This window comes from Alligator mississippiensis, chromosome 1, assembly GCF_030867095.1.
Source record: "Alligator mississippiensis isolate rAllMis1 chromosome 1, rAllMis1, whole genome shotgun sequence".
Taxonomy (NCBI): domain Eukaryota; kingdom Metazoa; phylum Chordata; order Crocodylia; family Alligatoridae; genus Alligator; species Alligator mississippiensis.
Genome location: NC_081824.1, coordinates 214,809,331 through 214,823,061, shown reverse-complemented (window position 1 = coordinate 214,823,061; position 13,731 = coordinate 214,809,331). Strand labels below are relative to the sequence as shown.

Below are 13,731 nucleotides of genomic sequence, written 5' to 3'. Positions count from 1 at the left end.
TAAAGAAACAAGTCTAAGAAACTATGGAGTGAGAAGAAACTGTCATAACTAAACCATTCATTTAGGACTCATTGGTCTGCCACAGATTTCCTGAATACCATAAGGCAAGTCACTTTGCCTCTGTGTGCCTCAGTTCTTGTTATATAAAATGGGGATAGTAGCAGTCCCCTTTTTCACAGAGGTGTTATGAGGATAAACATGTGAAAAACCATAGGATGCTTATGTATCTGGTTGCATATGTTTCTGAGCAAGACAGGGGTTGCCTTACCTTTTCAATTGTAACATTTCCAGTGGTAGTGTTTCTGGATACCATCTTATAGTCTGTTGCATACTGTGAGTAAGAAAAACAACACAAAGTTTTCCGTCTGTAAAATAACCCACATGACCATATCTGTACTAGGATCTCATTTCACTATTGTAGGGTCTGTATGATTTCACAACACTGGCTGGATCTAGGGTAGGCTATTTATCAGGTTTTTAAACAGGATTTCCATAAACATAAAGGTGGGAGGGGGTATAGAGAAGGGGGGCAACACGTATGTGAATCAGAAGCAACTGTATTCGCGTATAAATTGAGTTAATCCCAATTTATATCAGTGTAGTGGGGATGAAAATTGGGCCCATTTAAGGCACACTGCCAACTTCACCTCATGTTTAAATGTTGTTTACAAAAGTAAGCAAACCAACCAAACCACAGACCAATGCAACTGTTTCCACTACAGAGACAGCTCTGCAGACTAGCTGAAAAGCCAGATGCAAGATGGATGGTAAGCATTTCTTATACATGTGCAGTATGCAATGGTGTACAGAGTGTCTGGGAGCACAGGCCTCTACTCCACCCCTTTCAAGCTGACACTGTGCCTAGAGGTGGACCCAAGAGCTGCCATCTCATCTTCACAGTAGGTTTCTTATAAAACACCTATTGCTTAAAACAAAATTATTTTAAATGAAGACCCAGGATGTAAATTTTCCAAGCCAATCTGTACTTGGGGACAGGGATGGAGCTTTGCTGGCGTTTCAGCCAGGTGTTATGACTGCAAATTGATTAGAATTATTTCAGAAATGTGCAGCAATGGCCTGGCTAGTTAAGATAAATGACACTGTCAGCAGCAGAGATGCTCTAAGGCAGGGGTGGGCAAAATGCGGCCCGCGGGCTGGACGCAGCCCACCAGGCCATTCTATCCAGCCCAAAGGGCCCCTAAAAAATTTGGAAAATTAATATTTCTCTGCCCCCAGCTGCTTGTCATGTGGCCCCCAATGGCTTCCCAAAACTCAGTAAGCGCTGCTCCACATCCCATCCTTGCTCTAAGGGGCTGTAGTGCATCCTAGCACCAGCTCTGTGTACCTACATTCTATTTTAAGGGCTTACATGCACCCTAAGAGATGCCACCCAAACCCCAGAAATTTCAGCCTTTGAGATGATCTGTAAGCTGCCGAGAGATGTCAAAACTATGAATTAAAACACACAAGGCCACAAATTAATTTTGACGCCTAAATTAAACTCACTGTAGATGCAAGACTGTTAATTTTTATTTTGTATAGAAGGGAAAAATAATTTAAATCATTGTGAATTGTCAAGGACAGCACGAAGAGAAGTAAGATTTCTCTGCTGAAGCCTTGAGCATAGAGTACTTAGGCATTTGAGTTAGGAGCTTCCCAAGTTACACTGTTGCTGTCATGTCCATTTTCATTTAATCCATTATACCAACTTGCCCTGTTTGATATTTTTATATGCGTCTTGCTTTTAAAGCAAAAAAGTCTCAATGGAATTAACAATGGTTATTTTTCAGTTCAGTTAACTAAAAGAATTGTTCTGTCTTAGGGCAACTTCTTTAGTAATGTCCATCCTTTACATGCATCCAAAATTACATCTATCAATAGCTTCTCCAAAATTTACAGCTCATATCCATCTAATTTAATTCAGCCTATGCCATCTGGCACTAATGTACTATCATATTTAGCTTGCAGCACAGCATATCAGAAGTCAGACTGACTTGTGTCTGAGGCAAGTGATATAAGGAAAGGCATGACATTAAAGCCAACAACAAGTAAAACTCTTCTCTGCCCACACAGCCTTTAGGTCTTTAGCCTTGTCCATTCCAAGATTAATTCCACACTGTTAACTACAGGCCACACAAACAGCTGTTCATTACATGCATTTTAGCCACAATGTAGACCCTATATCCCCACAAACTGGGATTTTCAAGAACACCTAAGGCAAGAAGACACCGAGTTTCCATTGATTCAGTAGTACAAACTAAATGCTTAGTTATCTTCCACACTTCTGAAAATTCCAGTCACTGCAATTGTTGGTTTTACATTTATCGTATGTGCTTATTTACAGTGATGCATCTCAAAGCTCATTATGAGAAACAAGGCAGCATTTGGCACTTTTGCTGAGTACATCTCATTTCTGAAAGTCACCTGAATCTTACCCAGTGGTGGCCTTAAGGCTGTTTGGGGCCCTGGGCAAGAGAGTCATTTGGGGTCCTTTAGAGGTATGTACTCAGTTATATTAACCCACCACAGCTGTATTGTGGATCTTTTTAATATTTGTTTGGGGGAAAGTAAATAAATAGTCAAGTGTTAAAATGCAAATAGAGCCACTTCCTTAAAAAACTTCACTCCCTCAAAAATTTGGGCCCCCTAAAGTGTGGGACCTGGGGTGGTCACCTGGTTTGCCCTCCCCTAAGGCCGCTGCTGTCTTACCGATCGAAAAGCTGCAGCAACAAGGTTTGATGGAAACAGGTTTCTGTAAAAGAACAAACAAACAATATATAAGTTATAAAATGAAGGCAACTTGGAGAAAACAATATCAAAGGCAAATATTTTGGCATTAAAGTGTAGCATGTTACAGTAGCTCCCACCACTCTTATGCCTACATGGAGTTACTTTCTTCATTGTAGAATAACATGCAGCTGAATTTAAGTTAAATTAATACAAATCCTTTGAGGTAATTAGTTTTGTTATAGCAAGAACATCACAGAAATGTTTAATTGGCAAAATCCACCTTAGAGGTGTGCTGTTCCAGGAATCTGCTTCCCTAAAATCTCAGCATAAAACATGACAATGCTAAAGGCAGTTGCTGTCTGCAGCAATCAAACAGTTAAAAATCCTGGGTGTAAATAGATGCAACTCGTGACAACCTATACTACAGATTCAACAGCTTTAATACTGGGTGCACCTACACGAGACGCTTACTGCGTAGTAGTGTGCTGATAAAAAACTTTGCTAATAACCTACTGCACAGTGTTATTAGGCTACTGAGCAGTAGATAAAGTTACTGTGCATTCAGCTAGTACTTCATTAAAGAAGTACTAAACGAGATGTGCAGTAACTACGGTGCAATAATGAAAATGTAGATGCACCCACTGTAGTGTAAACTGCATATCAGGTTTGGAAAGAGCAATATACAATCTAATTTTGGCACTCAGAGTGTAAGTGCATGCATGTGAAACAAAGCAAGATAATAGGAAAAGCAGTTGGCTAAGCATGCAAGAATAAGCTACTCCCCTGTTACATTTTATACCTGCCCAAATTGTTTTTACAGTTACACTTCATTTCTGTTCTCTCAGCAGATAAATAACAACCTACAGAAGGTCAAGTCTGTGCAAGCTATCCAGTCTGAACCTGCTTTCTGATTACTTGCTTGACATCTTTCTTTCTGGCATGTTATATGGAAATCTGAATAGCCATTTGCATCAGATTTGTGGTCCATCTAGACCACTGTCCTGTCTCTGAGTGGCCAGCACCAGATGCTCATTCCAAATTAGAGTTTAAGTAACTTCCTAATTCCTAATGGTTAGAAACTGTCTTAAGCCCTGGAGCATTATGTTTAGCATCTTTTTCAATATGCACATGAGCAATTGTTATATGCAACATATTCTTATCTAGCTCCTCTTTGCATCAGGTGAAAACCTTAGCATTAACAACATACTGTGGCAGTGAGTTCCAAAGCTGTGTTGCAAAGTATTTTCTTTTATTGTTTGGCATACACAAGCTTTTAATTTCACTAAGTGTTCCCCTGGATCCTCCGCATGCTGAATGAAACCTCAAAGTCTCCCTCCTCTAGACTGTACACTATTTTATGTACTTATACCATGTCTTCTTTTACTCATTTCCTTTCCAAAACAAACAAGTCCAACCTTTTCATTGTCTCTTTGTGTAGGAAAATTTCTATTTTCATTGGTCTTTTCTGTGCCCTATCCAATTCTGTAATCTTTTTATTGGAGTGACTATACAAAAAATTTCGGAGAATACTAGACTGCAGGTTTATTCAATAAAATCTGAATGCTTTCAGTATTATTCTCTATTCTGGTCTCCATGTCTCCTAATATCTTGCTAACTTTTTTGACCTAAGGTTAATAACTTTTGATGGTTGTTAGTTTCCATACTCAGTCGTATCAGTTAAGCATCTGTGTACAATGGGGGTTTTTGTTAGACCTAAGCCTAAAGCCAGAGTGAAAGCTAGGGCTTGTGTTATACAGGAGGTCAAATACAGAAGATCACAATGGCTTTAAAACAATTTGTGACTTTCTCTTCAACAAGAAGAGGGGTAAATTTACCAGATAAAACTTCAATGATTGTGTATTTTAAAATGGTGACACAGGATGTTTCTAGGACTCCTCTTCCTTAACAACTCTCTACACCGTGCCAATTTAAGAGGTTCAGCTGTAGGCTAAGGCCTGACACAGATATTATATTTCTACTGGTGTAAGTGACTGGAAACCAGTGTACACCTGTAACAGAACAGAAGTTCAGCACACAGACTAGTTTAGAAATGGTGGAACCCAGCCAGAGGTATGGGGGAAGGAGGGGCTTCCATCATGAAAATCTCCCCCCCTTTCTCCCTCCCCTCCCCTCCCCATACTTTGGGACACCAGGACTTCCCACTTCTATTTGCAGATTCCGCCCCCGCTGGCTATTTTCCTGGGCTTTTTGCAGTCTCCACATTTTTTGCAGGGATTGGGCATTTTAACGGGAGACCTACCAAATTCACAGTTTCTGCGACAATTGAGAATTTGGTAGTTCCCTATCTATGATGCCAGCCACACACAATAGGTGCTATTAGGTGGGGGGGGGGGGGCGGGTTAGAGCAGTGTGCATTGAGCAAACAGCAAGACAGGATGAAACCAATTGGGAGAACAAGTACATGGTTGTCTCAAGTGTAACTTGTTCCACTTTCACTACAGAGTAAAGTCATCTTATTCCACAGTAAATGTGTTATGTGTCTGCACCCTCATTGTTAGTCTGATCTTCTACCTCTTTGCAGATGATCATTTTGAAGAAAAGTTTTAGAAATAAGTTTATACTCTGGTTCAATGTTATGAAGAACTGCTCACAACTGGCTTGATCCTAAGGGGAAATTTCTGAGACAGCTACTACATAGGAAGAGCACACACCAACTGCTGCAGCTTCCTTAGCCTGATGAAGGGTTTTTGAACCAGAAAGCTTGCTTAATAACTATTCTCCAACCATTTGGGTTGGTCTAATAAAAGATATCAAATTCACCCAAGGAACCTTGTCTGCCTATATCCTTAGACCAACACGGCTACAACCTAAACCCCAGCTACTACATAGCACACTTAGCACTCCCAAGTTACTCCCATGGCATCAGGAGCTCAGATGGAGAATGGCAGAGCTCATCTCTTAGGACAGGACCAGGAGTCAGAGCTTGTGGGCAGTGTGATACAAATATTGCCAAAGGGTCTATTTCCAGCCAGGTCATTTAAAAACTTTGCTATTTCAATACATCAGTAATTGGCATGATATTTTACAATGCAGTTATGCTAACAAAAGCCCTTGTTGTGGATGCAAGTGTCATGGCAAAAAGTGCTGTATAGCTTATTGCACTTAATTAACTGCTATAAGCTCTGCATGCTTATAATATATCCATAATATAACTACATCTTATACATCTATAACTATATCTACATGCTTATAATATAACTACATCTACACAAGAAGGGCCTGCCACTTCAGCTTAACCTGTCTGGCTGTACAGGGAAACTTTTAAGTATAGGGAAGCCAATTAAAGGCAGCTTATGCTATCTGCTCTGAAGACTGGTTTTATTTACAGAGTTCCCTTATCCGGCTGCAACACATGGACTTTCCCATAGCCTTGGTGATACTGTAAAGTACATAAACTTTCACAAAACAGCTGGGCTGTGTTAACTCTTTCAACTCTCTGTTGCTTTAGTAAGCAGTATTGGAAGTACAATGGGCATAGCAGGTCTTATCAAAAGTCAGGAAAAGGGATGTTTTGTTCCTTAAAACTCAGACTGCACAACATAACTTCAATATGAGAAGAATGCATGAAGAACTCCTGCACAAAATGTAGCAAACACTTCAGGATCCAGCATGTTCCAATGGATAATGCTATCAGAAAATGTACAGGTTATCCCTTTGTGCTGACTGTGTGTTTCTATCACAGATCACATTCATCATGATCAGCGAAGCAAAACTAAGAGACCATGGAAAGCCAGACACAATTCTGTCATTATGAGTCAATGTCCACTGTGCCCCCAGTTGAGAATGGAAACTTCAAAACAAAAAAGCGCAGATATGGATCCTGTCTGTGTGTGTCAGCATAAAGAGTAGGTGGGAAATATGTGAATGCATAATTGCATTTTACAAATCAAATGTAGGTATTGGACCATACTTTTCCTAAACCTATTTTTGCACACTTCAGATTTACATGGGTCTTTGTGAAATAAATTATCACACAGTTTGTCCATATAGTGCCTTACAAATGAGGTAACTATCATTCTCCCTCATTTCCAGATACAGAAATCAAGTTACAACAGAGACGTGGAGTCTCCAAGGTCACCCAGCCAGCACGTGCCAGAACTAGGAGTCAAATCCAGGTCTTGAGAATACCTGTTCAGAACTGTACCAGTAGGTACTACCCACACTGCCTCCCTAGAACTATTTTTAGACAGAATTTCTACTTGTGATATAATCACAAGACAGGCACACTTTCAAAAATCCAATTAATTAATCTAGAACAAGCAAAATCTGCTTAAGCACCTAAAAAAACAGTACTGCCTAACTTCACACAGCAAATCAGTGCCACACCATAGAATAATAAAACATAAAGTAGTAGGGCTGAAAGGGACCTCTGGAAGTCATCTAGTCCAACTTGCCGCCCAAGGTAGGATCACCCGTATCCAAACCATCCTATACAATCCATAATGTAAACTCTACATAAGACTATTGTCAACCCTGTAGACCTGGAAATAAAGTGCAGGTCTCACATATCTTAGTTCATTCTGGCTGCATCTACATATGCAATTAATGAAAGCAATAAACTCTGGAGCAGTTTGAGCTAAAGTAAACTACTCCCAGGTGCAGCATCTACATGTGCGCCTGGGACAGCAGCAATTTGAGCTGAGGTGGAGCAGGCTTGGGCAGGCAAGAGGCAAAGGGGCCAGCCCTGGGCTCTGGGTGGCAGCATTGCAGGGCGGAGGGGTTGGCTAGGCCATGAAGGTGCTGAAAGTGTAGACCTATGGGCCAAGGCAGCAGACAGGAGTCTGGTCCCCAGCAGGCTGGGATGACCAGGTGCAATATATGCCCGCAGTCAGTGTCTACATGTGCATTTAGTCTCAGTAAATTATCCCAGCATAACATAGTACTGTCCTAGTACTATCTTCCTTTGGTGTAAATTAGTTTACAGTGGCCTAATACCAGCACACGTGTAGAGAGCGATGCTTTACTCCTCAGCTAATTAGTCTACTCTGCAGTTAAGCGTACGTGTAGACGTGGCCTCTGACTCTTCATAGAAAATAATTGATCCTTGAACTTGTAAAAGTATACTATTTCAAGTTTGTTCGGTAATGACAGGTGTAATGTAACCTGTGCAGTATACAGCCATTGCTATAACTTCGTTATACTCTGGACCTGATTTTGCTTCTAGTGGCTCTAGACTTCAATAGTTTCTTCTGATTTACACTGGTGTAAATATGATCAGGATCAGACCCTTTACTCTTAGGGTTAAACCTAAAAGTTTAGGACAGTGGGGTGTTTTTACACACGCTCCGGTGAGGGGGGGGCTTTATCAGTGTGGCTCCGAGCCACTGTAATTTAAGTGCCACAGCATCTTGTATATCAGCATCCCTGCACTTCAAAATGGCAGCAGAGACACTTTAACTAAAGCTTGTTGAATAAACTGCTGGTTTGAAGTATAGGGACACTGATGCACGAGATGCAGAGGCTGCTGGAGATGCATTAAGTAGCACGCTCCAGCAGGCTCTATTAATCGAGTCTTCTCCAACATACTACAATTACAGCACATTGGAGCAGCCTCTCTGCACATCATAGGTACCTGTGGTGCCCAATCTTTCCACCCCACAGACCAAAGAAGCAGTGCCAAGTTGGTCTGCAGGGGCCTGATCCCACCACATGGCAATGGCCCACCCAGGGCCCGATCTAGCTACCTGGGTCTGACTTGGGATCCAGCCACATGGGACAAGCCCTTAGAAACCTGTTAAAAAGGGTCAATGCAAACTCAAGAGAACACCAGCAAGGGAACTGACAATTTCCTCCTCATTTCTCTGGACAGTGAACAATGTTGGGGGGGACCTTGGAGAATAGGGTTATGTTGGTGGGTTATTTGAACCTGAAATTCTAAAAATTTGGTTTGCTTAGAAAACAACAACAAAGAACAAACCCCTTACTTAAAGTCCATGTTAAGCTTTGCCTGGGCAGATGTGTGTGCATTATCATCACACATTCCACCCTCAAGCCCTGGTGTCTACTGATTATAAATAGTCTCCTAGTTCTGCTAATGTGTGACACAGTGTGATGCATGGGGGAGGAACTGTCTGCTGTGTACTGGATGCAGAAAGAAAGTTACCAAATGGATAGTGCATGCCTGAGTTAGCTGCTGAGCTGCTCCTGCAGGACCTTAGGACCTGGGATAACATAGATCCTCCCTTTCCCAGCAGAGAGGACTGCATTACTCAAATGAAAGCCACTTTAGACTTTAGTGGTAGTAAATGCACTCCATGGTCTGACAACAAGAATTCCTTCATCCCACATGTACCCTTCCTAACCAGAACCCAGGCTAATTGGTGTGACTAGGCGGAGAACTGTTCACTTGTTGCAACCTACAGTACATTTTGAATAAAAGAAAAAGCCATCACATGGCTGCGCAACGATACAACAGCTCCACCTGCACTACCTATACTAGCAAGGAAGCTTCAGAAACACCTGCATAAGGCAAGTATTGCCACTCAGTTAAACCCTTTCAAAAAAGAAACTTGGTAAAGAGACAAACATCTATTGAGGAACTTAAATGTGGGCCTTCTCTGTTCAACAACAACCCTTGTTTGGAAGCTTTGATATAGATTGCAGATGCACCGCCTTGTAAAAGCAACCACTGTCCTATTTTCTAATAATTACAAAGAATTAGATCCAGCAATAATGTAAGAGATATTGCTTTCTTAACGCAAACTGCTAGGTAAGTATCACCACATCTTGTCAAACGGTGTTCTGTTCTGGAAGCAATAATAATGGTAGGAAATCAAATACGACTAAAATCAAACTGACTGCTCTGAGACCAGCAAGAAAAGGAGACTGTACTTCTCTCATGCCAGGAACTGGATTCAATTCCAATGGAAAACAGCTCCATAATAGCACATTCCACTTAACTAGGACTCAGACCATATATTTAGAGAGAGGAAACTTTTCAACTGACACTTAGTAGGCAAACTGCATTTGCTATTTGGGCCCTGATCCAGCCAGTCATGCTTGTTCAGGAGAGTACTTGAGCATGTGCTCAAATGTTAAGTAGAAGGGAACAGACACACAAGCTTTACTTGAAGCTTAGCTGCATCAGGCTCAGGGTTCATGAAAGACCAAGTCCTACTTCAGTTAACTTTTCCAGGAACAGAAGTGTCTAAGTTTCTGAGAACAAAATCTTATTTCATCTTTAACTACACAAGTGGCAATGACATAGCTAACTAACTGCAGTGTTTGGCACTTACGTAGAGACTGGATTCTATTTCCACTTGTGGTGGAATACGATTGTCCAGGTATGTGAGTCTTTATGGAAAGTAAAATGGAGGTTGTGAAGTGCTTCAGCCCCTTTGCAAGCATAGCCTAGCTCAGTGATTCTCAACCAGGGTGTCTTGAGATTCTTTTAAGGGCTTTAATGTTACAGCGCTAGTGTTAGTACTGTTAGGCCTGCAAACATAACCATCAGACTAAACCAGAGATTTCAAATAGGGTTAAAAACATTCTACCCTGTTATGGTCTTTCTGAGTTCTTTGCGATAGAAGAATTGCTCTATTTTTTTTCTGTTCTCAAAAAACAAGAGAAAACTAAAAGTTGGCATTTTCCAAGAGGTGCCTTGAGTCTAAAAAGGACTGCCTTGAGTCTAAAAAAGGTGGACAACCACTGGCCCAGTTGGACACTGGCCCAGGGAGCAGAAGACTCACAAGGATCCGTCTCACTGAGCCACCTTCCCTCTGACCTGCTCTCATATCTCCTACCTGCCCAGTGGAGTAGCTTCAAGTGGAGTGCCTAGTCTGTGGCCTGGTGATTATAGCACTTTCCTAGAAAGCAGGAGATGGAAATTCAAATAGCCTCTGAGTAGGAGGGGCCTAAAGGTGTCCGAGTCCATGGGCAAATGGCTTAAACACCATGGGACTGGGCTAAGAGGTGGGGGCCACCACCTCCTCCAAACACCTGCTAGTCATGTTTTCTCTGTACCTGAAGTTTTGGGACTGACCCAGCATTGTGCATGAGCCCATTCCATTCTAGGACAGGGAAGTGTTAGACAAGTGTCACTACATAAAATCAAAAGTGTGTGTAAGTGCCAAAAACTAGTTATGGGGTTATGTAAGTCCCATTTAGACATGCAAACATGGAACAGGTTTAGCCCTGAGTGACTTAGAAGCCCTTATCATAAAAGATACTACAGTTCCATTGTGGCTTGTTAACCTAATGATATTTTTATTATCTACTTTGTCATTTGTACCTACCTTCCCGCAACTGTCATCCTTACAGAGCTTGCCTAAAAACTGTCAACTACACCCATGTCCCTCAACAAATAGCTGGGCTTCCATTCCTGCAGCATCAATACATTGGGAATGAACTGAAGACTCACCTCCATAGCCACTGTTTTCTTGCTTCTTAATTTTAAATGAATTGATTAGATTTGAAGTGACCCAATAAAGAACACTCACAGCTGAAATGTGAAAACAGACCAGCCTAACTCAGAACAAGCTCCCCCTTGTCATGCCTCCACTGACTGAATTTCCTGTCCATATAGGAGCATCAGGGATACAGAAAAGGACAATATCATGGGTACTAATCCCCCACTTCTGTAACTATTCATCTCCATGTGGTTGATGGAGGTCAGGTGTCACCTCACTGCTACAGAACTACAGACTTACTCATTCCCCAGGAACTGAGGGACTATTCTTGTGTGCATGTGTTGCCCCTTCAGAGCTCTGGCCTGGTGAATGGATGAGTGACCAGGACTGGGAACTGAGCCAAGCTTAAGTCTATAGTGTGATAATACAATAAACTACCTCTGGCCACCAAGCTAGTACACTTTCCAGAAGCAGAACTATATGCTAGGCTGAAGGATAGCCTTTCTAATCTCTAGAAAATCCACATTGCATACTGACTTGTCTATCTGGATTCCTGTTCCCCTTTTATTATTTCCATTTACAGGAAGGTTTACATTAATTTGCAGGGCTACCAGGTGCCTAAAAATGCATTAAGAGTATGAGCATTGCTTATCATGCCATCCTGCATTGCATCTATGCATCTTCCATCTGTCAGATTCATAGATTCTAAGGCCAAAGGAACCACTACAAATCACCAAGTCTGACTTCTTATGTGAGACAAGCTATAGAATTTTACTCTAACCCCTGAATTAAGGTTATAACTCTTGATTGAGCTAGAAAATCTCTTTTAGACATGCCCAGTCTTTTGAATATTGTCAAGCAGAAGGCAGGGTAAAGATGCACTTTGCAGACTAACTGAATCATAGCTGCATAAGCTTTTGTGACCAAGGGTTCACTTCATCATTCACCAAGAGTTCACCATACATACCTAGCATCTGATGAAGTGAGCACTTGCTCATAAAAACCTATGCATCTCTAAATCAGTCAGTCTAACACAGGGGAGGGCAATTATTTTGACTGGAGGGGCACGTAATGAGTTTTGGTGAGCTGTCGAAGGCCGCCCGTATAAAATCTTTCACAAGCTATCATTTGAACAAATTATAGATAAAAAACAAAGCATATACAAAAACCCTCAAACATCTACTACTGTATAACATATTTTAATTTTATTTAAAAATATATCTTTTATCCTGATTTATGCGTTTCTGAGTAGTGTATATAGAGATGATTGCATAATAACTCAAAATAAAGTCTTACTCTTGTATATATATTGTATGCGTGTGTGGGGGGGTAGATAGGTGTTCGGGGGGGTATGTGGAGAGTTGGGAAGGGGGGGGGGGGAGGGTTTGTGCATACGGGGAGGCTGCCCGCACACAAGGTCCCAAGAGCCAGCTGGGGATGGTGGAGCAGAGGCCATGTGCAGTAGAGCTTGCCTGGGCAGTGCAGGTGCAGATGAGGTCTGCTCTTCCACCTGACTTGCAACCACCCCAGTGGTGCTCCACATGGGGCTAAGCCCACCCACTCCTGCCCACATCATGCTCCCACACCTGCCCCAGCCCCAGCTCCCCTTTAAGAATAGTGGGCTGCTCTTTGTGACCTGGTTGCTGCTACAAGCCACTGACTCCCAGCATAGTACTCTAACCCTCCCTGCTCTGTGCCAAGGGCTGCTCTCATGTTGGCCCACTGGAGCCTCTGTTAACCATCTCCATCAATTACCACGAATTTCCATCACCAGTGTTGATGGGTAGCCTCAAATTTGGCAGTGATGGTAAGCATAGGCTGCAATAATGGGTTGAGAGAACAGCCCTGAACACGGAACAGGGTGGGGCTGGGGAAGTTGCCTGCTGGAAACTGTGTAGGAGAGCAGCAGCACATGGCAGAGGAATACATGGCACAGTGCAAAGTGCCCCTCTGTTGCATGCCACCAGTCTCTGCTGCCATGGGCTGAATTCAGCCCAGGTCATATATTGCTGACCCGTCCTAAATAATCCAAACCTCGATAGTTTCAGATTGGCTTGACTGCTCCTGTCCTGTATCATTCTGCCACAGCCGAGATCAGCAGAGATGTTCAAGCGCCAGCCCCCCCCCCAATTAATAGATGGAATAATAAGGCATGGTGGGGTTTTTTTGTTTGGATGTTTTTATGGAAGTCCCACCCTGGAATTCAATCATGCCTTTGGGTCAGCTACAGACCACTTTTGTTAGCCTCCTGGACATATATGGCAAATGGCCAGAATATATTCTTTGGATAGTGGGACACTGCATTGAGATAAGGAGTGTAATACAAGTGTTAACACAGCACTGGTGGAGCTGGTGGTCACTGGCTTTGGAGCTTGCTACTGGGTAGACAAAGCCTTGGATGGGATGATATAGTTAGGGATGGTCCTGCTTTGAGCAGTGGTTGGATTAGATCCTGAAGTCTCTTCCACCAATAATTTTATATGATTATGTACTTCCATTCACCAAAGCATGGATCTGCTAATCAGTTACCTGGATCTGCAAGTTGTCATCATCAAGATACACAGAACATGTTTTTTCCTGGACATACGACGCGAGGTTGAGTTGAGATGTCAAAGGGAGTATTTTCCTGTCT

The 13,731-nt window shown here is 42.2% G+C and overlaps 1 protein-coding gene across 1 annotated transcript in view; it reads right to left on the bottom strand.

The window, feature by feature from the left end:
• SLC1A4 (solute carrier family 1 member 4) overlaps nt 1–13,731 on the bottom strand; it is a 49,343-nt gene that overhangs the window by 30,126 nt on the left and 5,486 nt on the right. The window contains exons 2-3 of the mRNA XM_014595098.3: nt 2,710–2,752; nt 269–331 (exon numbers count right to left, since the gene is read on the bottom strand). Coding sequence (XP_014450584.1) covers nt 269–331; nt 2,710–2,752 — 106 coding nt within the window. The remainder of the gene's footprint in view (nt 1–268; nt 332–2,709; nt 2,753–13,731) is intronic.